A 24,430-nucleotide genomic window follows, 5' to 3' on the forward strand; every position below is an offset into this window, starting at 1 on the left:
TGCTTTCCCTGTTTGTTTATCTTACTCCATTTTCCCCCTTCACCAGAGTTTCTCATAATAAACTACATAAAATATGAACTGTTTCTTGTAACAAGGCCCAACTGAAACAAAAAAACAGTATTGTGAGCATAGCTGTTTTCTTACCTTGTTCTGTTTTACTGCATTTCCCTGGTCAAGTCCCAAGGTACTTTTGGCTGTGATATCCTCAGGTGGGCATGTTGTCCCTTCTCTCCGCAATCTTTTATACTGACAGTCATCTGTCCGTGGTGCCAGGTGTGTGAGCTGCCTGCTATAGCCCTGGGTGACTTATGCTCTAATTCTGGTCACTGCTGCGAGAGCCAGCTTCCCACCAGTGTTCAGCTATGTTCATCTCATCCTTTACTTAAATGACTGCTTCTCTAGAAGTGGTGTCAAACGTAGCAATGACCTTAAAGAATGAGTAGCCTCTAATCATTTCCTGGTGGGTTTAAGGGAAAAAAGTAAAGCTGTTGCTGTTGATCAAAACACCTTATAGACTCTTAAGCAGGGACGTGTTCCAGTTGAAAACAGAAAAGGAAAGCAAAGGGAAGGGAGGGGAAGGGAAGGGAAAGAAAGGAGGGAAGGAAGGGGACAGGCAGGATAGGACAAGAGTTTGTTAGCTGAGCATTCAGGAAAGGTGTTGATGAGCAATATGCATCTCTCTCGAAACCAGGGCAAGTCGTGGCACCAAGATGATGGCTCCTGACGTGCTAGCCAAGGAGTATGGGGCAAAGGAGTGGAAGTACTTCGTGTCTGACACTGGCATGCCCAGCCACCCAGGTATGACTCACATAGGTGACTCTGGGTCCATTGCTTTTTTGCTTTGGACCCTGAACCTGTATTGTGAGAACACAAAGGTCCTCTGTGCCCTCCACTGGGCAGAATACATGAAGGAACTTGCCTTCTGTGTATTGCAATAAAATGTAGTTGTTTGCTAGCTATGTCTGATTTCTGTTTGGCAGCTGATGCAAAATGTTGTTAGCAGCGTTTTCATACTGTTACATATAAGGTTTTATTCATAATCCTTTTACTTGTATTTGTTCTGGAGTACATAAAATCACCCATTAGAAAAAGTACAGGGGCCAGGGAGATAGCTCAGTAGAATAAGCACTTCCCTGGCAAGCACAAGGGCTTGAGTTCAATCTCCAGTTCTGCAAAAAAAAGAAAGAAAAGAAATAGTGTATTCCTTAGCCATCCTCTGAGAATGTGTATTCTTTATTGTTTCCTTATACACAGGCTCCTCAGTTTCCTCTCCCCATTACCCGTTCTCTCCATATTTTATTTTTATTTTTTACGTTTAATATATTCTGCCTTTGTATTTTGCTTTCCTGTACTTTTTAATTATTTTTATCTTTGTAGAACTGTGAATTGAACCCAGAACTTCAACCTGGACAAGGCCTCTGTTACTGAGTTAGATCCCTGATCCAATTTTCTTGTGTTTTAAATTAACAGTTCTTTTTCTTTTCTAGTTTCTTTAAAGAGCCTCACCAAGGCTAAATGTGAAATAATTTTTCAAGCATTATTTCCATGAGAATAATGTCCATAAATTTATATGAAATGATTAAATAGGCTTTATTGAAGTTTTATTATATATGTTTATTGAAGTATTTATTGTATATGCTTGGTTTGTGGTATTTGCCTATGTTTTGAAGGTTTTGTTTTTCTCTGCATTTCCATAGTAAGTTGAAAGTATAAGGAAGTGTATTTACTATTGATAAAATAAATTGATAAGAAAGATCAAGATTTTACCTTTGAGAGTAGACACAGAATACTTCCATACATCCCGTTGGGTACATACCCTTTTACACAAGTAATGATAGAGAACTGCTGTTATCTCTTCAGAGTTTAGCAATTACAAATGAGTTATTTCCTTATCACAGGAAGGGGATAGCACATACACATTTCATTCCTAAATCCATTCAAATTCTAGAGTACTTCCCAGCTATCAAAAATTGCTTTCGCCAGGAGGACATCCTGCCTTGCCCACTGTTTCACCACTAGAGGGCACTGCTACCTCCTTGAATCTATAGCACCCTGTGGTTCTTAAGGATGACCATCAGAGAGGTCTTGTCCATGTCCTCTGTTTTGGTGTGGGGGGCAGCAGGTAGCAGGAATCAAACTCAGCACCTAGCACTTGCCAAGCAGGTGCTTGTGCCACTGAGCTATATCCCCAGCCCCTACTAGTCTTATCTGGGTTGTTTAGGCAAGTATTTTTCATCAGGTGCCCTGTACCCAGGTAGTGAGGCTGTGATGCAGAATAAAGTGGTATTGTTTTTGCAGAATAATAGAGGAAAGGTAATACATTTTTTAAAAATCTAATATTGAGAAGTAAAAAAGGAAAATCCTGTGATTCTGCAACCCAGTTTACTTTTTTACCTTGAAAGAGTAATCTGGTTAGGAAATTGATATATTATAGAAGTTAGGGATGGTGGGTGCTAGCTTTCACAGATACTTCTGAGCAGAGGCACAGAAATCACCTCCTGCAGCTGTCAGCCCAGTGCATAGGATGCTTGGATATTTGTTCACTGGCTTCTGCTCCATTAGCTGAGGTTGGCCACAGAAACCATTTGGCTCCAGGGCCTTTGCACAAAAACAAAGAGTCCTGGAGTTTGAGGTAGGTAGGATGCTCCTCTGCACTGTGGCTGAAGGCAGATTCCAGCTGTGGAACTGTCGTATGGGCTGTGAGAAGTGATGCCTGGAGACCACAATCCAAAAATGGCATTTGTGCAGGGAAGGGCTCAAGTTTGCTTCGAGCCCTATACGGGCCATGGCCCATACAGAATATATTTAACCCTCCTTCCCTCTGTAAGATGCTGAAGTGCACCAGCCATGAGCTGTGGAGTTTTCTGACACCAAATGCTTAGCTCATGCAGCTTGCTCCTTACTCCTCTTAGCACCCTCAGGTTGTACTGCAGCGTGTCCGAAATGCCATGTGTACTGCATGGCTGCTCCAAGCGGGCCAAGGATGCAGGTAGAAGAACCTCGCTATGTGAAGTGCTCTGTGGGACTTCTGTGTTAGCTGGTTGTTTTGAAATTTAATGACATCGATAACATCTACATATTCTATTTTACGTTTGGGGTATATTCTGGTTTTTGACTTTGTATTTTTAAGATAATTAATTTTTTAATTTTATTTTATTTTATTTTTTTAACATTTATTTATTTATTGTGTGTGTGTGTGTGTGTGTGTGTGTGTGTGTGTATGGCCAGCTCAGCCCACCAGGGGGCGGGGCTGGCTGGCATGTGGTGCTGGGGGATCGAACCGCAGTCTCTGTGCTTTGCCAAGCTTGTTCCAAGTAGGTGCTTCAGACCACTGAGCCATCTCGCCAGCCCAATTTTTTAATTTTAAAAAGAAATAATAGAAAAAAGTTTCAAATCAGGCTCATAAAGTAACAGTAGCTAATATGTTGTATATTGTTATCTTCATAGTAGTTACTCACAGTTCGAGGTATAGGCATGAAATATTGTCCAAACAACATTAGCACAAGCCTTTCTTTTTCAGTGATCTAAGAGAAACTAACTGAATAACTATCTTAACTATCTTGTGTACATACATACTTTTTCCTTTTCTCTCCTTCCTTTCCCCCATCAGTTTCTCTTCTCTTTTGTCTTTTGAACAGTTTCTGTCCAATTCATAATATGCACTGTACAGTTTGGATCTTGTTTACTCTTTCAGCTTCTCAAACTAGTGAAGCAGTACAATATTTATGCATGTGAGTCTGTTATTTCGCTTATGAGGATGGTCTCTAATTGCTTCCCTATACCTTTAAGTGTTTCAAGACTCACATTTTATCCTTCTTTATGGCTGAGTAGTATGCCATTATATTAAAAAACACATCTTTTTTTTTATCAATTCCTTGGTTGATGGGGTATTTCCAAGATTTAGCTATTACAGATTTGTGCTGCTATAAACATAGATGCACATATATCACTGTAGTATGATGTTTTTAATTCTTCCAGGAAGACATATAGCAGAAGAAGAGCTGGATCAAGTAGGACTTCCAATTATAGTTTTTAAGGAATATCCACACCGGTTTCTATAGTGTTCCACACTGTTCTACACTTCCAGCAACAGTGGGGAAGGATTTCCAGTCCTACCAGCATTTCTTATTGGTTGAGGTCTTGCTGATGCCATTCTTTCTGGCATAAGATAGAATCTCTGTGCTGTTTTTATTTCCATTTCTCAAATGCAAATAAATGATGACAACCTAAATATTTTTAATAAAGTGCTTAACTTAGCAAGGACATATGTCCTCAGAGCGTGTGTTCTTTGAAAGGCATGGATTTTCTAATGCAGCCATTTTGAATGAAATGGAGGCCTTCAAACAAGGGAGCCAAAAGTCATTGTGTCTTCAGGCAAGTTGCTGTGTATTCCATGTGTGTGACACATTAAAAGTGTTCTCAATTTTAAAATTTTGTTCTTGTTTTAGGGAAATATTATTTTTATGATAACTATTTTGACCTGCCAGGAGCTCTCTTATGTGCCAGGGTGGTGGATTCTTTAACAAAGGTGAGTGGGAACTCATGTCTTTAAAAAACTGTTTGTATTCAGCCAGAAGTAAAAGGACTTAATTATATATAACTTTGAGCTAGGACTTTATTTAATTACCTGTTTGTGGTTTCAGGGGTGACTGAAGAAGAAAAACATGGTGAATTTGGTGAAAATATTTTTAGAAAATTAAATAGCAGTGACCACCCCACCCCTGAAAATAAACCTGCAGAGGGTGCAAGAGTGTAGAAAAAGAAAATACAAAACACGATGTGGACAAATATTTTCTTGATTTCCTTAGCAGAATAAAACTTAAAAGTAATTCATATTCCATGTGTTTCAAACTTTTCAAGCATTGTGAAAAGTATAAAACAGAAAAATGAGGTGAAATTTTTTAATTCATCGTTTTAAGCAATGTAAAGTGTGTAGACTTTTGCTTTGTGCTATGAATCAAAGTGAAATAGATCTCTAGTTTTAGCAGTTTATACTTAAAACTTCAGATCTGTACATAGAAATGTGTACATGTCAGAATGACTTTCCCTTTTGCATATGTTGCCTTTTAAAGTCATAAGTGTGTATATGAATGGCTTTTTAATTAGAACTACAGCTATGTGTCCGTGAAAATTTCTATTAAACAGTAGTTTTAGTGTATTTCATACATCTCTTTTTTCATCTTTTTTTTTAACATGAAATGGGATCGGTGTCTCATAGTTACTACAAACAAAATGTTTGTCTTCTTGGGTTTTTTTGTTTTTTTGGGTTTTTTTGTGTGTTTTTGTTTTTTGAGAGTGTTGGAGGTCAGACATGGGGCCTCACACAGTGCAGATGAGTGCTGTGCGACTGACCTACACCGACAGCCCAAGTTGCATCTTTAAGTATTTTGTAGTTTACATGCTGTTAAGAATGATTGAGGATGCTATTAATGTTTCCATGGAAGCAAAGGGCTATAAGCTGTATTCTTTAGTATAATACTTGTTTTCTGTTTTTAAAATATCTTAATAGAAATGATTCAAATTTTAGATTTGAAACCTCATTCATTTCTTCTATATTGATCTATTGTTTTATGTTGAAATTCAGGTTAAGTGGGCATTGAGTTCTGAAATAACCAGCATTTGAGGCTTTAGAGCTTTATAGGCTTCTTGGCCACATTGACGCCAGAGTACATGAAGTAATAGATTCACAGAATTCATAAACCATAAGACACTGTAAATTCACTTATGTGTGTAAAGGCTTCTGTAACCAGGGAAGATAGCTCAGTAGAAAAAGGACTTGCCTGGCAAGTGCAAGGTCCTGAGTTCATTCCCTGGTACCACAAAAAAATAGAATAAAATAAAACAGAGTCTTCTGTAACCTGTAGACTTTATAATAAGTGGAAATTGTGATTTTATTTGGGCTATATTAGCTTTTAATATCTAGTTAGAAAGTGGGGTGAAAGAATCCTGCATATTAAATAGGATGAAAACTTTATCAACCTTTTACCTTTACTAAAACATAAATCCCTGTCTTATTGTTCAGTAATACAGTAATTATTTGCCAGCATTTTCCACTATGCTTATACTCAAAATTACTGCAAGTGTTACATTTGGACATTTCTTTTTTAGCAGAACAGTGGTCAAAAAACATTTGATTTTTGGAAGGATATAGTTGCTGGTATTCAACACAATTTTAAAATGTCAGCTTTTAAGGGTGAGTAATGGGAAGAGAGGCTTCCTAATAGATGTTTGTTAAACGCTGTGTCTACTGAATTAAATAGAAGTTGCCTCTTGCTGTGCTCCTTACATAAGATTTAATTTGATCTTAAATGTTGCTATAAAGTTAGTTCTGCTTATATTTTAAGAGGCTCTTTTATTCGTGTCTGTTTTGTGGTCATAATTGTCAGTATTTCTTGCTGTGCTGTTAAAATATCATTTCCATGTCTGCCAGTAGTGTTGTGCTGTGGATTTCCGGAATCAAAAAACTCCAGTCTTACTGTTTTCTGGGTTGGGAGGGACAGTCGGTAAAAGCTGTAACCTGTAGTGTGGCAGCTGCAGACAGGTGGGCACAGTGGCTGCTAGTGCAAATGTTCTTGCTGGTGAGACACAGCAGTGGTTGTCCCAGAGTGGGGTCAGAGCCAAGGTTTTAGATTTTTCCTTCCCAGATTGTGTGGGCTACACAACAGCTAGTTCTAAGGGATAAGTAGGTGCCTTTTATAGCATGTTACCTCCGTTACTTTACTCAGACTGGCTTGATTCAACTAGTCGGCTAATAGATACTCAAGAGCAGTATTCAACTTTGAAAATGTTGCCTTTTGATTGACACTAAAATATTGCTAGCCTTCTTCATGTAAATTAAGCCATCAAAATAACTTTATTATGACTAAAAAATGTCAAAGCCATAAATACTAATTGTAGATTATTTGTTCGAATTACGTATTTCTCTGCCTCCTGCTGCTTTCCCCCCTGTGGCATGATTTTCTCACTTTTCTGTGTCTACTTTTCCTCCCTTGACCTAGCTCCTAAGCTGCTGTGGCTTTGTGGGTCCCCTTCACAGTTCACACTGAGTACTAAGTGTGTGGAATGCCACCCATACCACCCACAACAGCTGTAAAAGCCATCCTTATTGCTTTTGTCCTCCTTAACTTTTGAAAGTGAAACACTTTTGAAAACCATGATTGAGAATAGGAAATTGCAGATTTCAAGTAAATTCAGGATAAAAATTTGTTCATGTTATTTTATTGCTTTGTAAATAAGTAGATTAAATATTTCATGCTTCAATGCGTGAGGCACAGCTTAGAAGTTTTAAAGAGCAATATAAAAATACAGTACAGAGCATAAATAAATAATCTTCACTTATAGCCATTATTTTGAAATCCTTGATACTAGTAATAATTTCACTGTAATGGGAAGTACACATACATGAATGTTTTATAAACCCACAGAATATTGCATAAGATTCAGTAAGGAATTAAATCATATTAATCACATTTGTGTTAACGAGTGGGTCAGGCACCTGTTTCTGAGTTGTGCTGGGTATATGGAAAGATTTTCTGCAATCACAGAAAAGTTTGAAGAGATCTGTCATTTTAAAGCACCTGGCCTTTCAGATTAATTTTAGCAGTGTTTTGGTTTCTTCCAAGAACTTCATAGACTACATATGCACCTGTATATTTGAATCAATCTTGATGAAAGGGGCTTAAAAGCCATAGAATAATGCACCATGACAAGTATCTTAGGGTACACAGTGTTTTTTAAATGTAGAAATTCAAGTATTTAAGTTCTACAACATCACGTGTTACCTTTTGGATATTCCCTAAAAGGTCTTGCATTAATTGTTAGAATAAGGCTTATTTTAAAAGGGAACACTGAGTTTCTTAAATTTTAGCACATTTTAGAATGCTGATTTGGTTTTTCGTGGTTTGCTTTTTTTTTTTTTCTTTTTAACATTAGTAGGACTTTTATGATGCACTGTTCAGCCCACCTCCATATACGTTTTGTGGGGTGGGATGGAGTGGCTGTGCCTTTCATACAGGAGATTTAGCTTAGCTCGGTGGGACTTTGTTCACATGGGAGCCACGAGGAACCCTGAGAAGGAGGAGTGGACATACTCAGAGGAGTAGAGGCCACTTGACTCAGCATTGGGCAGCTGGAGCCACACCTGGTCATTTTCTGTGAGGTCGACAATGGCGCTTCCCGAAGCCTGATCCAGGTATCCTTTGGAATACTCATCATAGGTGTACATTATGGGGGTGCCATTCTTATACAGGCCAACCCAAACATGAGTCCCTTTCACATGCACGTGGTAGGAGAAATAGTATATTCCAGGTATCCTGCAGGTAAAGATTCCAGTTCTTGGGTCATAATGCTGTTGCCTATTATACAAAATCTTGTCAAATGGAATGGGAGCACCTATTGCTGGGTAAGCTTTGGAAAGGATAACAGTAAAACCAGACACAGGAATTCCCGTTACTCCCTGGTTGGCACTGGCAAGAGGCATCCCCGAGAGACCCGGCCTTTGGCCTGACTTAGTGAAGCCCTCAGACATGACTGCCTGGCCTGGGGGACCTGGGGGACCTGGAGGCCCAGGGATACCAGGCTTTCCATCATGGCCTCTTGGACCTGGAGGCCCTGGTGGTCCAGCTGGTCCATTAAGGCCTTTAGTTGCTATGCCAGCTGGCCCAGGAGCACCTGGACTTCCAGGATCACCTTTAGATCCAGGGAATCCTGGAATACCTGGTGGCCCAATAGGGCCTCTCGTGCCTGGTATTCCAGGGACACCTCTTGGACCAGCTTCACCATCAAGGCCTGGCACTCCCTTAGCTCCTGTGAGGCCTCTGGAACCTGGGAGACCAAGGGGTCCTCTCACTCCAGGGTCACCTTTTGAACCTGGTAGCCCTGGGTTACCCTTAGGCCCACTGAGACCTGGCTCTCCTGGGTACCCTGGTTTTCCTTCTGACCCAGGAGGACCCCTTGCTCCCCGAGCCCCAGGATGGCCTGCAGGCCCTAGTGGCCCTGTTTCACCTTTAGGACCTGGAATACCATGGTTGCCTGGAATGCCTTTTGGTCCTTGGGGTCCTGCACTTCCAGGAGATCCAGGCAGACCAGGCTCCCCAGGATGACCTGCTGGCCCTTGTTCCCCTTTGGCACCTGGACTCCCTGGAAGTCCAGCAGGTCCTCTTTGTCCCTTCACACCTGGCAAGCCTGGTTTCCCAAAACCAGGAGCCCCAGGGGGTCCAGCCATTCCTTGAATCCCAGGTTGGCCTTTTGTTCCTGGAATCCCTGGCTGACCGGGGGCTCCAGGGGCTCCTGGCTTTCCAATACCTTCTGGTCCTCGTCCCCCAGGAGGACCTTGGGCACCTGGAAGGCCAGTTGGTCCCCTTTCTCCTGGAAAACCCTGATTACCTTTGATACCTGGCTGTCCTGGAAACCCATTTTCACCTCTTTTTCCCACTCCAGGAGGGCCAGGTGGTCCCATGGGACCCTGAGGGCCTGGGAGGCCCCTCTCACCAGGACGGCCAGGAGCACCATAACCTGTGTCCCCTTTTTGTCCATTCACACCAGGGGCTCCTGGTACACCCTTTTCCCCAGGAAATCCCCTGGGTCCCAGGGCACCTGCAGGTCCTTGTGGCCCTGGTTTTCCTGACATAGAAATTCCAGCTGGGCCAGGGATTCCAGGTGGCCCTGGTGGGCCCCGTGGTCCAGGTAAGCCCGCTGGTCCAACATCTCCTTTTGGTCCGTATGGTCCTCTCTCCCCAGGTTTTCCTGGGAGTCCAGGCAAACCTGGCTTCCCAGTGCCTGACGGTCCTGGTGGTCCTGGCAACCCTGGCTCTCCTTGGAGTCCAGGACTTCCATAACCTGGTTTTCCTGGTGGCCCGGAAGGACCTGGGTGCCCTCGAGGTCCTGCAGGGCCTGGTGGACCAGGGACACCTTGCTCTCCTCTTACCGCTATACCTGAAAGACATGCCAATACACACACCAGAAAAGAGGATGGTTAGTAACATTGAGAATAATAGATGCTTCGCAAACTAAGTCAGGACAGGCACTGCAGTGTCAGTCATTCCAGACAGCCCGATGTGGACCAGTCTTAGAGGCATTCTGATGATCCATTTGGCATCATTTTTAAAAATATTATTAGAGAAAATAGTTTCACAAATTCATGGGCCTGGGAGATGACTCAGCAGCTTAAACGCCTGCCTGGAAAGCTTATGGTTCTGAGTTCAATCCCTGGCCCAAAAAAAAAAAAAAAAAAAAAAAAAAATTCAGTTACCATAATAGTTTATCTCCTTGAGAACCATGAAAACAAGATGCCAGTGAAGAATTCTCGCATAGGAATACAGTAGAGGCAAAGATATCATACTTGTTTTAAGAATATCATCTTAAAAGGTAAGGAAGAAGTATTGGACAGAGCTGACAGAAAAAGAAAATGCCAATTGATGAATAAGTGAAAAATGTTTCAGAAGTGTAACAGTTTCCTCACCAGGGCTCTCCTATAAGGCATAAATGAGAAATGAAATTAATTCAAATTTCCGTCTGCTCTGCTCTGCCAACGGTTTAGATTTAGACTGCTTTTTTTTCTACCGTAGTATATTCTGTGAAGTTTTATTCTGTCCCTTACTGATTTGAAATTGAAATGAAGAATCAGAGAATTAGACACAATGCATGAGGTACACAAAGTAGTGTTTAAACACCTAAATGCACACAAATAATAGTATTTGGTTTTATAAAGATATGAGTTCTTTTGACCAAAATACTTCTCCCTAACTTCAGTAATCCTTTACTTAGTGCCCATGTTGTAGAAAGTGCTTTGGGGCTCGGGTGGAGTGCACAGGCTACTCCTTCAGAACCGCTGTCAGACAGTACGATGTGTGACTGTGCTTTAAAAGGTGTCCACGGGCTGCTTTGGTCACCTAGAAATAGGCTGTAACAGGGCATTGCAGATGTTAGTATTTAGCAGTGACCATCATAAGCATTGTTTGTTTTAGTGGGTACTGGGAGATGAACCCACAGCCTTCGTGCTGAGCTTTATTCCCAACCCATTTTTATTTGTTGAAACAAGATCTTAGTGACTGCACTTAAACTTGTGGTCCTCCTACCTCAGTCTTCCAAAGTCCCGGGATTTCAGGCATACATAACCATGCCAAACTACAATAAATACTTTTTATCTCTCAAAGAAGTTCTTCAACACGTAGAAAGGATAGTAACATTTATAAAATGTTTCATACAATATTTTCTCACGTAATTTATGTTATGATTGTTTCTTATCTAACAAGCTATCTTAGCCTGACTAGACATCTGTTTTGCTGTGAAAGAGTGAAAACAAATCTTACTGAAGTTGATGGCATTGGGTACCATTTGAGCCTATAACTCCAATGACAGTGACCCGTGTCACTTTGAATGTTGTCCTGGTGGCTCCTAAACCTCTCAATACAAGAATAACTTTGACCCCTCTTTGTAGCTTGTCTTCTCCAAAATAAGACTAGGGCAGCAGCACCCTTAAGGAAAAATGACTGCCTGCCTGGTGTCCAGGCTGATAAGGTAGTTGGCTATGTCCTGAAGTGGTAGCTGGATCTGTTCACACTAGAGCATCCTGTGCATAATTTAATGGGTTTGGCTAAACTGTTCTGGCCATCCTGGAGTTATGTAGGAACTCTTTGAACTTCTGTTAGCAATTTAATGTTTATGTTTGTTACACTACTAATCTTTGCTAGTGGATGATAATGTATTTGAGCTTTTATCTTAAATTATTTTAAAAAAGAGATTGGTTTAAGAGTAGTTAAGATACAGCTACTAATGGCTGGTGAGATTGCTCAGTGACTTAAAGGGCCTGCTTATTAAGCAGGCTTAGGCAAGCAGCACCACATGCTGTGCCAGCCCCGCCCCCTGGGGGGGGGGCTGAGCCAACCACAAAAAATAAAAAAATAAAAAACGCTACAGCTACCGAACTTTTTATCCATTAACAAAATATTTTTATTGTATAAAAATAGGATGATGCAGTATCTTAAGGTGGGAAGATAGAAATATGTTTAACCTAAAAGTGATGTGCTCTATTTTTTAATTCAAAACTGTTTATTCTACTAAAGTATTAAAAGTCAGAATTTATGAGAATATTGAACCTGGTACTGTATATCATACCATGTCAAATTATATTTGTTGCTTCAAGTAAAAGAACAGGTTTGTCTTCTTTCTTTTCTAGCTTTTCTCTTTCTCTAACTTTAGTTGTACTCTGAGACATTCAAGAGTGTACAACTCTGCCTTTATTTTAAATGTTACGCTACCTTTCAGAAAATATTTTAAATTTCATCTTCTTAAAAAAAAGTATTACAAGTATAGTTTACTCAAAATGGTTATTCCCAAAGGCATGTTATTGAAAATTCTGACAAATGACTTCAGCTTTATTTTTAGGACAAAATATGTAACTAAAAGGAAAAATTTTATGGAAAGGAGAGTTGAAGCCTGCTATCAGTTTATATTATTCAGTAGATGTTTGATGGGCAGGTTGTGTCAGATGCTGTTAGTTGGAATTAGTGAAGGTAAGACATAGTGGCTGCCCTTCTCCGAATCTATTAGTATTTTTCATATATTGTGAAAGTACTGCTCACTGTAGCAGGGAAAGCCAGGTGACAAGTAGATTCAGAAGAGGTAAACCGTATCTGTGGCTATACCAGTAGAACAGTAGTGGAAGAAGAGACATAGTATGCCAGGTGTATAGCAGCGGCAAACCATGGAGCACTTGACAGACTAGTAGGTCTTTCAGATAATTAGCTGTTCCTCATTTTTCAAATGAAAAAATTAAAGTACAGGAAGGAAAAAAATCTTGCCTGAGGCTGTGTAGCTAGTTTGTAGCAGTTAAGTCTGCATTTCCCAATTAAACTATATTAGAATAAACAAATAACTGTGAGGATTGCTACTTCATTTGCCTCTTGATTTGTTGAGGAAGGACATCAAGTTTTATTTAAGATTCAGTTTTGTGTATATTTGTAGACCAGTTGAATGAGTTTTACAATATTTAAGTATTTTGATATATCTTAAAATCTTTATGTATTTTGTATCTTTATACACTTATTTTAATTAAAATTTTAAGCATGATTAATTTTGATTGGATAAGTATTTCCAGATTATGATTAGTTATTTGTGCAGAAGCATCATTTGAGGTGAGTCTCCACACATAAAAATACTTGCTGTTCTTCAAGTATATCTTTTATTTTTACTGTGGAAGGGACATTACTATTATTATATTGTCCTCCCACAAATCATTTTGTCGTAAAAATTTGAGCTAATTTAGGAATTTGAAAGTAGATTAACTGCAGAGTTGAAAGCATTTTTGTTAAAGTGTTTATTATTGTTAAAACTATAGAAAGCACCAACCCTCTGGTTTAGAGCAAAACATACAGTTAAGCTTACCTTTACTCCTTATGGTATACGGAATGAAGAACCGGGTCTCAGTATTGGGCAGTGGGCCTTTTACACCAGCAGGTGTTTTGTGTCGCTCACCATAAAACTGTCCATGAACCAAGATCACTGTCATTAGCAGCCAAAGGGCTATTTGTGGCAGCATATTCTCAGAGGATTCTGTAAGTCAGAAAGGAATTATTTCTATGTGTTATTATTGAAGTATTTTATTTTTTCCAGGGATGCACAGGTAAACTCTTTATATAGTCATCTATATTTTTAGCCAGTCCTTATATTTAGAATATATTCCATATATTACTGAGATTTTTAGACATGTGAGTATAGGTGTTACTTACTTTTGGAAGCCCCAAAGAATCAAGTAGAACTAAAGTGATATACAAACAAGCAAACAGAAAGCATCATTAGATGTCTGCATTAAGTAATTTAAGATATTTAACATAGCCTGAAGTATTTAGTAGTTTTAAAATGCACTAACATTCAAATTACAGCAAGTTTGTACAATATGGTTTTATTAAAATTATCTTATGTAGACTGATACAAATAAGCCTTACATAGACATCATAGTGGAAAGCAGTTTGCAAAAATTATGTACGGAACATCACGTAACTTGTTTCTGAGCAAGCTAACAACACATGACGTTCTACCAGTGACTCTTGTCCATAGACTTACTTGGGTGCTAGGAGATCCGGAGGTTGGCCTTGGCAGCTTTGGGAGGCCTCCTGGCCCAGATGAGCAGTGCAGGAGATGTTCTGTGCCGAGCTGTCCTGCAGTATTTATACTATTTTCCTTTACTGCAGGTTACCCTGAGTTTAGCTCCTCCCCTCCAAGGTGGTAAGAACTAATTATGGTGGAAGGCTTATAAAATCAGGCAGGGCACTTTTTCCTTGTTTTCTTAATGGGAAGAAAAAAAAAAACTATTTGCCTTGAATATATATTAATAGTTTTAACCATACACCATCTTTTTATTTTAGAAGTTATTCCAAATTTTAGATCTTATTACTCCAATGTTGGTTCAAGGTGGAATGATGATTCCCCTTTTTAGTTTTGAAAAAGCATATTCTTGTGTTATTTGGTTGAAAATACTTGGTAATATATAAAAATAGGGAAAGAATTATTTTGAAGGGGCATCTACCTACTTCAATTATTACACAAAGCTATCAGTGTTCCTTTAATGTTCCTAAATTTTTATGAAAATAGTTTTCCTTGATTCTTAAGTTTTTGATCTTAAAAGGAAGAAACAAAATGGTGGAATGTAGGTGTGTGGTATGCATTTCAGAATTTTATTGTAAGTCCTCAGAGATTAATAAAATAAATATAACATTAAATATTTCAAGATTTTGCATTTCAGGTTTTTTTTTTTTTTAGGAAAACAAGACATTTTGAATTTGATAAAGTTAGCAACATAAAATCTCTGAAAGATTTAGAATCTTTATTCATAACACTACACTGATTTTAATAAATGCCTTCAGATTTCCATGTATAAATTTGGACTGCCAACTTGAGAGTTAGATTTGATTGCTATTCAAATCTAAGACAAATGTGTTTTGAAAAGAGTTAGGGTAGAGTTTGAAACACCCTTCACTTAATAATCTTGTGTTATGTTTTATCTGTGGAAGGCTGCTGTATCCCTTTTAGAAGAAAAAAATCCTCAAACTTTGTTTGCAGCTTTTGAAAAGAACTGTTGATTTATATTCCAGTTTCCTTCAGGGATCTTGAATCATCCCAACTAAGAACAGTACTGTTGTCAATCTTAAGTAGTTTTCCTTTCCACAATGTCAGAGAATCACCTGAAGAATTCCGTATACAGTGAAGATACATCACTTTCAATACACCTCTAGAATTAAACAGGTATGGACTCAGGACTTAAAGTAATTGAATGTTTCAACAGAAATAAAAAAAAGGTTTGTCATTTTTCTTTCCCCATTCCTCTCCTGCAGGCAGTTTTCTGTTTGTGTATTCCAGCAAAGCCTTGTACATTTTGTAACGTAAATGCAGATCTCTTCCTCCCCATTCCTGTCATTATCAAACATTTTATTAATTGACATATGTAACAACCTACATTGTCAGTTACTGCTCTGTGTAATACTCAAGAAATACAGCTGATTTATCAGTTTAGATTGCCAGGATAATCAGTTTGTATTGTAATTATTTTTTCTATATTTGGAAATTGTGTAAGAAATAGCTCTTGTAATTATAGTATGAGCTTTGTTGCATCAGTGAGAGACTACAAAAAATAAGTAAAGGAAAACAGCTACCTTCCATTTGCTTACAATCATTTGGACAAGGTAATTGAGGTACTGTTAAATGCTATTCAAATCTAAGACAAATGTGTTTTGAAAGGAGTTAGCAGAAAAGCTCATGTTATTATTTTTGCGCATACGTATGATTACATAGACACTTAGAGTTGAGACTGATACTATTACTCTGTTAAATGTCATTCCTGTGAACTGGAAGACTTCAGCTCTTGATGCCTAGAACTTTGTACCTGAGTACACTCTTTGTTCAAGTGTGGCTATCCCAGCTAATTTCATTCAGTGCTATTCATCATAATGTAGATTATTAATCATAATCATCTGTTTTTTCATCAACAGAATGAGAAATTTGGATAAAATGGTTTATCAGCTCCTTCTAGCCTTAAAATTAGGTTATTCTTATGTTTCAGATGTTCTATAGTCACCCATAGTTGGACGGTAGACGACTCCAGTTACACTTTGGAAATAAAAAGTAAATCTATATTTGATATTTATATGCCTTATTTGAGAGATATGTAAACATATGTGAGTATTAGTCATTGTATATTCCCCTTTAGCTTTGAAAAATGCAGTATCTGTATTGGTAAGTCTTGGGCAGTCAGCCCTGTTTACAAATAGTGTACTATTTCAGCTCATGGAATCTGACTACTGTTTGTTTTGTTAAGTCACATAAGAAACACTGTCTTGTCCAAAACAGATTGTAGAATCAGAATATTTGCTAGCCACACCCCACCCAATTGTGTGTTTAAAACTATTTTTATTCGAGGTATTTACTTTCAGCTATTAGAAGTGACTAATTTGTGACTGTATAAAAGAGACCTATTCTACTTGAAACAGCCCTGCTCTTTAAACTCACCTGTATGATGTGCTTTTATCAAGTATGAGTGATTTTTGCACATGTAGCAGTTGGCCTTAGCTACTTTTAAGGGTACTATTCATTTGCACCTCCCAGGGTCACTCATTAATTTATCAAATATTTGAGTACCACCTGAGATAAATACTGGGTGAATAATGTATTCCTCACTCTCAATTTGTTTACACAGTGGTTTTCAACCTCTTTTTCTATTCCTGCCAACCTGAGAACATTACAGAATTTGTTCAGTATTTGACTTTTATTAATATTCTTGTAATCCCATCACTTGTCAGACTGAGGCGGGAGGATTGCTGAGTTCAAGACCAGCCTGAATTAAGTGAGACCCTGTTTCAAAAGCAAAACAAAGCCCAAAATACGTGATGGTCCAGAAACTTTGACTGGAGCTTATCAGGTACTCATTCTGGACTTCTGGACTGGAATATGTAGTTTGATGATATCAGTGTCATTGCTGGCTAACATTAGCCATCTAATTTTTTTTGATGTTTGTGTTCCTGTTTTAACTTTATTCTGGAAAATTTTGGTACTGTCCACAGTGGGGTGAATGATAGCAGTAAATTGCTATAAACCTGTCACCCAATGTAGTCTAACCTCAACTCGTCACTCAACTCTTCCATTTTCCCCCTCCTCAGTGTTGAAGCAGACCCCATACATTATTTCAATGTATTTCTCCAGAAGACCAGAAATCATTTTTCTTCCATTTTTTTTTTAACTGGGAATCAAACTCAGGACCTTGCACTTGCCAGACAGGGGCAGCACTGCTAAGCTATATCCCCAGTCCTAAACAGTATCTTTATCATGTCTAAAAATCAAACCTGTCTTAATATCTGGTGCCTTAGTCTACTTTCACATTTGCCACGTGTATGTATTTGAATGTATTTTTAATGTTTAATGTTTGTTCAAGTGAAGTTCATGAATTGCCATTAATTGATATGTCCCATATTCATATGGGTTTCTTATCTGTGTGTCTTTTTTCCTCCTTGCGTCTTATTTGTTGAAAAATTGGATTGTCCTGTGGAATTTCCCATGTCTCGATATTGTTGTTAGTTAATTTGCTCGTCTTCAGATTAGTCACTGGATTTTGAGTGTTATTTTCATTTAGGTGTGAAATATGTACAGTCACACACACACACACACACACACACACATTCATCCTTTTTCTCCAAAGGTACTACTTTAGAGAGTGATAGGGTGTGTTTTTTTCAGGAGACCTTTCATTACTGGCTGTCTCTGGTGTTACTAGGCCTTGTTAATTAACCAGATTTATTAGAGCCTATAAAATGATGTTCTGCTTTTATCCTTCCTCCTTGTTTATTAGCTATATTCCTATAAAGACAACCATTCCTTGATCAGCTATTATCCAAGACACAATTTCTTTTTTTTTTTTATTTGTGTGTGTGTGTGTGTGTGTGTGTGTGGCCACCTCAGCCCACAAGGGGGCAGGGCTGGCTGGCATGTGGTGCTGGGGGATTGAACCGTGGTCCCTGTGATTTGCTTAGCTTGTTCTAGGTAGGTGCTTTAGACCACTGAGCCATCTCACCAGCCCCCTAAGACACAATTTCTACAGAAGCAAAAGAATAAATATGTTTGCCAGTGTGAAATGATAAACTTCCTTCCAGGCACCCTCTAGATGTAGCCCAGTGAGGTGTTGCATATGCAATTGAGAGTCATCATAAACTCCTGGATTTTTTGTGTATTTAATATTTCAGTAGTGGTGTTATGCTTCTGGTGGACCATATTTTTTACCATATTTGGTCTGTGAGCGTGTCTCCGCAGTTACTCCTCAGTTCTTGTGGCATCATCCCAATACTGTTTTTACAGCTTATTTCTTTGTAGTATTGTGTACTTTTCCTGGCTTATGACTGTGATAAGACTTCTTCACAGAGTCTTAGTACTCTAAACAGAAGTTAAAAATCAGTCTGGGCATCTCAATGCCTGGGTCCCAGGGACACACATTGCTTCTGGCTTTTTTAGTGAACAGAGATAATAGTTTATGGTCATATCACCCAGAACATCTCAATCTCATATGATCTCAGAAGCTAAGCAGGATTGAGCCTGATTAGTACTTGGATGGGAGAGAGAATGAATTTGTACATATAGTGTTAACTAGATACAAACTATGTTATAACTTCTTACAGATGGATCCAGCTCACATTCAGGACCACAGTGCGTTCACTTAACTTGTGTCTGTAGCTCCAAGGCCCATCTTGAAAGTTCCATTTCTCAGTGCCATTTTCTTTGTTGTGAAATACCCAATCAATGCCAGCCTTCACACCACAGCAGTGAAAATACATAAACTCTTAAATTGATTATTTTTACAGTTCTTTTGCTTGCAAAAAGATCTTGGGGGCTGGTGAGATGGCTCAGTGGTCTAAAGCACCTACTTAGAACAAGCTTAGCAAAACACAGGGACTGCGGTTCAATCCCCCAGCAGCACATGCCAGCCAGCCCTGCCCCCTGGTGGGCTGAGCTGGCCACACACACACACACACACACACACACACAAATAAATAATTAATTAATTAATTAATTAAAAATTTTTAAAAAAAGATCTGTGTCCAGTGCTGTACTATAAAGTTGCTGGTTACTTCTATATAGTAATGCTGCCCCCTTGGTTTATTCTTAGGTTTGTTCCATTTTGTGTTCAGTGTTTAAGAATATCCTCTCTAAATTTAATCTATTGTGTAATTTGCTAAAACCTTTACATATTTCTGTGGTGTGCCAGTTTAGGGGTAAGTGCTAAGTGTTTGCTTATAGGTATAATGTAAATACAGCTGCAGTGGCCACAAATGTGTGAGCCAGTGTGAGCCCGGTCCAGCATACACTGCATATCTTCCAGTCAGAGTTGTAACATAAGGACTATTCAGAAAAACATAGCTTTTGTTATTGACCTAACTGGACCCTGTTTCGGCATCCTTCTATACACAACCCTTGTTTAATGTTTTCAGTTTATTCTTTTATTGTTAGTGCACATTAAGCTCACTGTATTTGTTAGATAAATGGCGCCATAATATGAACATTTATCTTTTATTTTGTTTTGTTGTTTTTTGTGGTACTGAGAATTGCATTCATGACCTTCATACTCAGCTACATACTCAGCACTTTTCTAATTTTTATTTTAAATTTTGGACAGGATCTTATTAAGTCATTGAATTGCCCAATGGGCTCAGATACTGCATCCTCTTGCCTCAGCCTCCACCATAATCCCTTACTGGGATTATATATGTGTACCTTCCATGCCCTGCCTGTTTTCCTCTTATGTGACTGTTTACTATGGAAATCATTGCACAGCAGTGTGCAAAGATGGTCCGTGTTCTTTTTTATAGCTTCTTATTCCAGTGTATGAATGTACATAGTTTTTTAACCACTGCTCAGTTGATGATCATCCATATTATCTCTTTATTTTGCTACATACAAATACTTAGATGTACATTTTGTATGTATACTTGTATGTATATTCTTTCCTGAATGTCTTTGGAAGAGGTTCTTAGAATTGGATTTCAGTTAGAAAGTAAATAAACTTAACAGTTTTGTGGGATATCATTAAATTCCCCTCCATAGATGATTCTTTTTTGAAAAGAATCTTCTCATTGAATTAAGCAAAAGTAGCTATATATCTATCCTAACTTCTGTATATACAAATACAAAATGGTCCTTCATTTATATCCCCTTTTTTTGTTTAGTCCTGTCAGGGATGGGATTCCATTGGCATCTAAATACTATAGATATGTGAATTCAGCAAAACAATCCAACACAGTCCAGCAGTTCACAATAGTAGTGGGTTATCCGCAGAAGTTGTTGACTTGAGCCTTTCACAGCTCAGCATATTAATAGAGCTTTACTTGATATACCTCATTTTTATACTTTTCTGCTGAATAGTTAAGAACAAGATAAAGGAAGACCTATATAACAAGAAATGTAAGGTTTGTATCTGGTAAGATCAGTCAAGTACCCTCAGGATTTATCCTCTAACCCTATACCATACTTTGTAGATCCTGTCAGTGTCAGCCATGTGGATGAGTCATGACCATTGCTTGACCAATTTGCTCTCAGTGAAAGCCTGAGAGAATGTTTTCTCTCCATGTGACTCTCCATAGGCACACTCTACATCATTGATCACCTTCCTCTGTGCCTACATAATCTCCTTAATCAGAAAATTTGGGACACAACTGAGTTACATGATGTTACAGTATAGGTTCTCCTATGTCCGGAGTCTTCACTGACCTTGAAAGGCTAGGGCCAAAATGTTGGCTGACCTTGCAGCCCTTCCTTTTTTCTAATTTTTGATCTACAAACTTAGGTTGTTAACCCTCTAGAAGAGAAGCTTGTTTTTACCCTGCAACATAAGCAGTTCCGTTTACCCTATCTGTCTAAATGTCAAACATATGGAGGAAACCCAGTCTGAAAAAAACTGCTGTAAAAGAATTAATAACTGCTTCTAAAGAAGACATTGATAAAAAAAAATAGAGATTAGAAAAATGACAGATTCCTTGAATGAGCAATACAGGAAAAAAATAGATCGCATGAAGCAGAGTCCAAGAGATACAGAGGAACTTAAAATCTCAATCACAAGCCTACAAAACCACTTGAGTGAAAGTGAAGACAGTTTAAAATCTTGAGGACGCTGGTGTAGCTAGTGAAAAGGTAAGAAAAGATCTCTTAAAAATAACTAGGATGCAGGAAAAAATAATTCATCACCTGCAAGGCAATGCGATGTGAGACTAATAGACATCAATGAGAAAGAAGGAGTCAGTGTATATGATATAAAAAATATGTGCAGAAGTAATAGCAGCAAACTTCCCAAATGTGGGGAAACAATCTGACATTCAGGTTATTGAAGCATACAGAATACCAGTAATTTTTGTGCTATAGTTTGCATATATTTTCCCAGTTTTCATTTGTCTTTTCTGTTTGCTAATGGCTTTTTTTAACATGAAAACTTGTTTTTAGATACATAAATGTTGATTCAGATTATTGTTGTTTCATAGCTTCAGAGATGGAAGGTCATATAAGGAAAATAGCTTCCCTGTTACATGTGTCTTTCTCCTTTATGTTTGAGTTAAATTTGTGAAATTTTGAAGAGCGTTCCATAAGAGAGTCACTAAAGGAAAAATACCTCATATGTTCATCCCCTTCCCCAGCAGGATTCTGATTTTTCCCATTCCTCTAGTCCTCCTTCCTTTTCGCAGTAGAAATGGGGAAAGTGCCCAAAAGTTCATTTAGGGGCCCTAAGACCCAGCTTCATCACCACTGTACTGTACCTCATTCCCACTCAGAATAACATAGAGGGACTTGTGTAGGTGTTGTGACAGAGCCAGGAGGCTATAAATGATCTATTTGTGTAACTAGCTTAAGGTGGTTCGGTGGTTATATACCTGTTGAGGGATTTAAAAGAGAAATTCATACATAAAAACAGGTGTTTATGAAAAACTCTGAAACTTAGGTTGACCTAAGTTAAAAAAAGAGTCATGTATAAAATTAAAAAAGGGTTTTATATTATGTTTTCTGTTACATATAAATCTCTGCATTGCTTGAAGGACCTCATGATTTTGTGCCCAACACTTAATGAGATCACTTTCTTTGTGTAGTAACCTGGTCAAGATAAAAATAGAGAGTTTTTTGGTTTGTTAACCTCATATCCTCAAGGAGCTTGGCCACGTAATGGGTCTGAGACATTCACTTTCCTACTTTATTTACATGTTCAGCTTTCACATGCTTACTCTGGGAAGTTGGAGGAAAAATGAAGTGAAGTGTTAATTAGGAAAGTGACAAGAAGTCTGTTTTCATTTGAATCTCTGCTCCATTGTCTATTATTACATGTCCAAATAACTTCAGTCACCACCTGTAAAGTACCTGTAGGAATAAAGTGATATAAGCATACTTATAGGGCATAAAGTAGCTCCATCTACCTGATACCTGCAGTGTTTGAGGGCCCACAGAAATCACCAGGAAATCCATCCTGGCCCTGATGCTCACACAGCTATTTAACTTACAAATATTAGTAACTAAGATATATCCCAAAGTTTTCCATTTAAATAATACCTTGCCTACTTAGCCTTTGATTAAACAGGTTTGTTGCCTGGTGGGTAGACCTCTACTTCTCATTGTGGACAGATGCTAAATGACTAGTCTTCCTGCTGCCTTTGACCTGGACCTCAGGCCCATCAGTTACTCTGAGCAGATCACCTGGCCTTCTTGATATGATGTCCTTGTCAGTATGTCCATAAATATCTGCTTACTTCCATTCAAATTTTAAAGGTAATTACTACTTAGGGGAAATAGAAAATAAAGTACATACATCACAGAGATATACTGAATGCTAATAGTAATGAATTTTTCCACTAGTCCTACCAATTATTTTCAGTCACATAGGCAAAATAAGTATGATCCCAGTGAGGCTATAGTAATTGACATACTTTGGCTTTAATCCTCTTTTGTTTCTTTTACTTGTTAGGAACTTTGAAAGGTAAAATAAAATATATGTGAAGTAATAGAATAGTGGCTGTGAATGCTCAATAAGCATGAATGATTGTGGTGACTGTACTGATGTCAAATATATCTTTAATATTGTATTTCAGTCTCCTCATAGTATTAGTCTTCTCAAATGTTCACAAACTATTTTTTTTTTGTGTGTGTGTGTGTGTGTTTTGCTCCTTGAATGCCTTCAGGGCACTTTTGTATGGCTGGAGTGTTGTGGGGATCGAAATGAGGCTGCCAGCATTGTGGAAGCAGCCACTTAAAGAACTGAGCTAGGGCTGGGCCCCCCACAAACTATTTTTTGATCCTGTCTGGATACCGTTTCTGTGAGGTGCTGAGAACATGCACCAAGAACACGTCCTACTATTGATTTTCTTGGCCACATAAAGCAGCCACACATCAGGCACAACTACTTAAGGACTTTGCTCTGCATCTGTAGCATCAGCATGAACTCGTCTAACAAATCACGAAATGGTGCCGTCTCATACCACATCTTCTTTTTAAAACACAGCTCCAAGTTTGTGGTTATTCATGGTTAAAACTGCATAGGCTGTGCCTAGTTCAAAACACGAACTTTATAAATACTGCTAAATGAAGGGACTCAAAGCTTTGAGAAACTAAGTTGCATTATTTACTGCATATAGGTGATTTTCCTCATGCTTATGGGCACCAAGATGCCTGAGTCTTTTTAGCTGTTTCTTACTTGAAAATAGCTCTCAATTATGATGGATGTCCCAGCATTTGTAATTTCATCCAGAAGCAGTTTTCACAAAAGAAAATAGCTAGTGCTGCTGCTCTAGTGATTGGATACCTTAAATTGTTCTATTGCCTAACAAGTTAGAATTTCAGTTATATTTTCCAAGTGTAGCCCTTCTCAAGGTAGCCATGTTAGAGGTATAGGTATAAGGATGAATGCAAACTGCATCCTGAGATGGAGTGAAAGGGAAGCAAAAGAGGCACCTAGAGTTTTCGAAATATAAAGGAAGTTCTTGAAATGTCTCAGAAGGGCTGGTGAGATGGCTCAGTGGTCTAAAGCACCTACCTAGAACAAGCTAAGCAAAGTACAGGGACCGCGGTTCAATCCCCCAGCAGCACATGCCAGCCAGCCCTGCCCCCTGGTGGGCTGAGCTGGCCACACACACACACACACACACACACACACAAAAATAAATAAATAAATAAATTTAAAAAAAAAAAAAGTCTCAGAAGCCTGAAACTGTACCATTGGGAATAATAAATACCCTTTTAGACATAGATGTGCCTCATTTATCAAATTTTTGCATCATCTTCAACTTTGTTATTTGTCGGTACATTAATCTGTTTAACTCCTTAATATATTAAATACTTATTATGGGAAATACAAATGAGCTCAGACTACTGGCAGCATTTATTGATTTGTTCCCTGCTCGCTTCTTTGATATACTTAAGTATATTTGAG

At 38.4% G+C, this 24,430-nt stretch overlaps 2 protein-coding genes across 5 annotated transcripts in view; one reads left to right on the forward strand and one right to left on the reverse strand.

Moving 5' to 3' along the window:
- The window catches only part of LOC101572812 (5'-nucleotidase domain-containing protein 1), a 90,898-nt gene that overhangs the window by 11,721 nt on the left and 54,747 nt on the right, over positions 1 to 24,430 (forward strand). For 2 of the 4 annotated variants that reach the window (XM_023708567.1, XM_023708564.1), the window contains exons 4-6: positions 692 to 798; positions 4,449 to 4,528; positions 6,109 to 6,193. In XM_023708567.1, coding sequence (XP_023564335.1) covers positions 692 to 798; positions 4,449 to 4,528; positions 6,109 to 6,193 — 272 coding nt within the window. Of the gene's footprint in view, positions 1 to 691; positions 799 to 4,448; positions 4,529 to 6,108; positions 6,194 to 15,329; positions 15,395 to 24,430 lie in introns of those variants that run through there. The other 2 variants (XM_023708566.1, XM_023708565.1) reach the window with 2 other exon arrangements.
- Positions 7,951 to 13,548, reverse strand: Col10a1 (collagen type X alpha 1 chain). Its single transcript, XM_004648374.1, has 2 exons — positions 13,384 to 13,548; positions 7,951 to 9,933 (listed from the first exon to the last, which is right to left on the reverse strand). The coding sequence occupies exons 1-2, from the start codon at positions 13,535 to 13,537 to the stop codon at positions 8,045 to 8,047; spliced, it is 2,043 nt and encodes a 680-aa protein (XP_004648431.1). The 5' UTR covers positions 13,538 to 13,548; the 3' UTR covers positions 7,951 to 8,044.

The sequence above is a fragment of the Octodon degus genome, unplaced genomic scaffold, assembly GCF_000260255.1.
Source record: "Octodon degus isolate 3935 unplaced genomic scaffold, OctDeg1.0 scaffold00395, whole genome shotgun sequence".
In the NCBI taxonomy this organism is placed as follows: Eukaryota; Metazoa; Chordata; class Mammalia; order Rodentia; family Octodontidae; genus Octodon; species Octodon degus.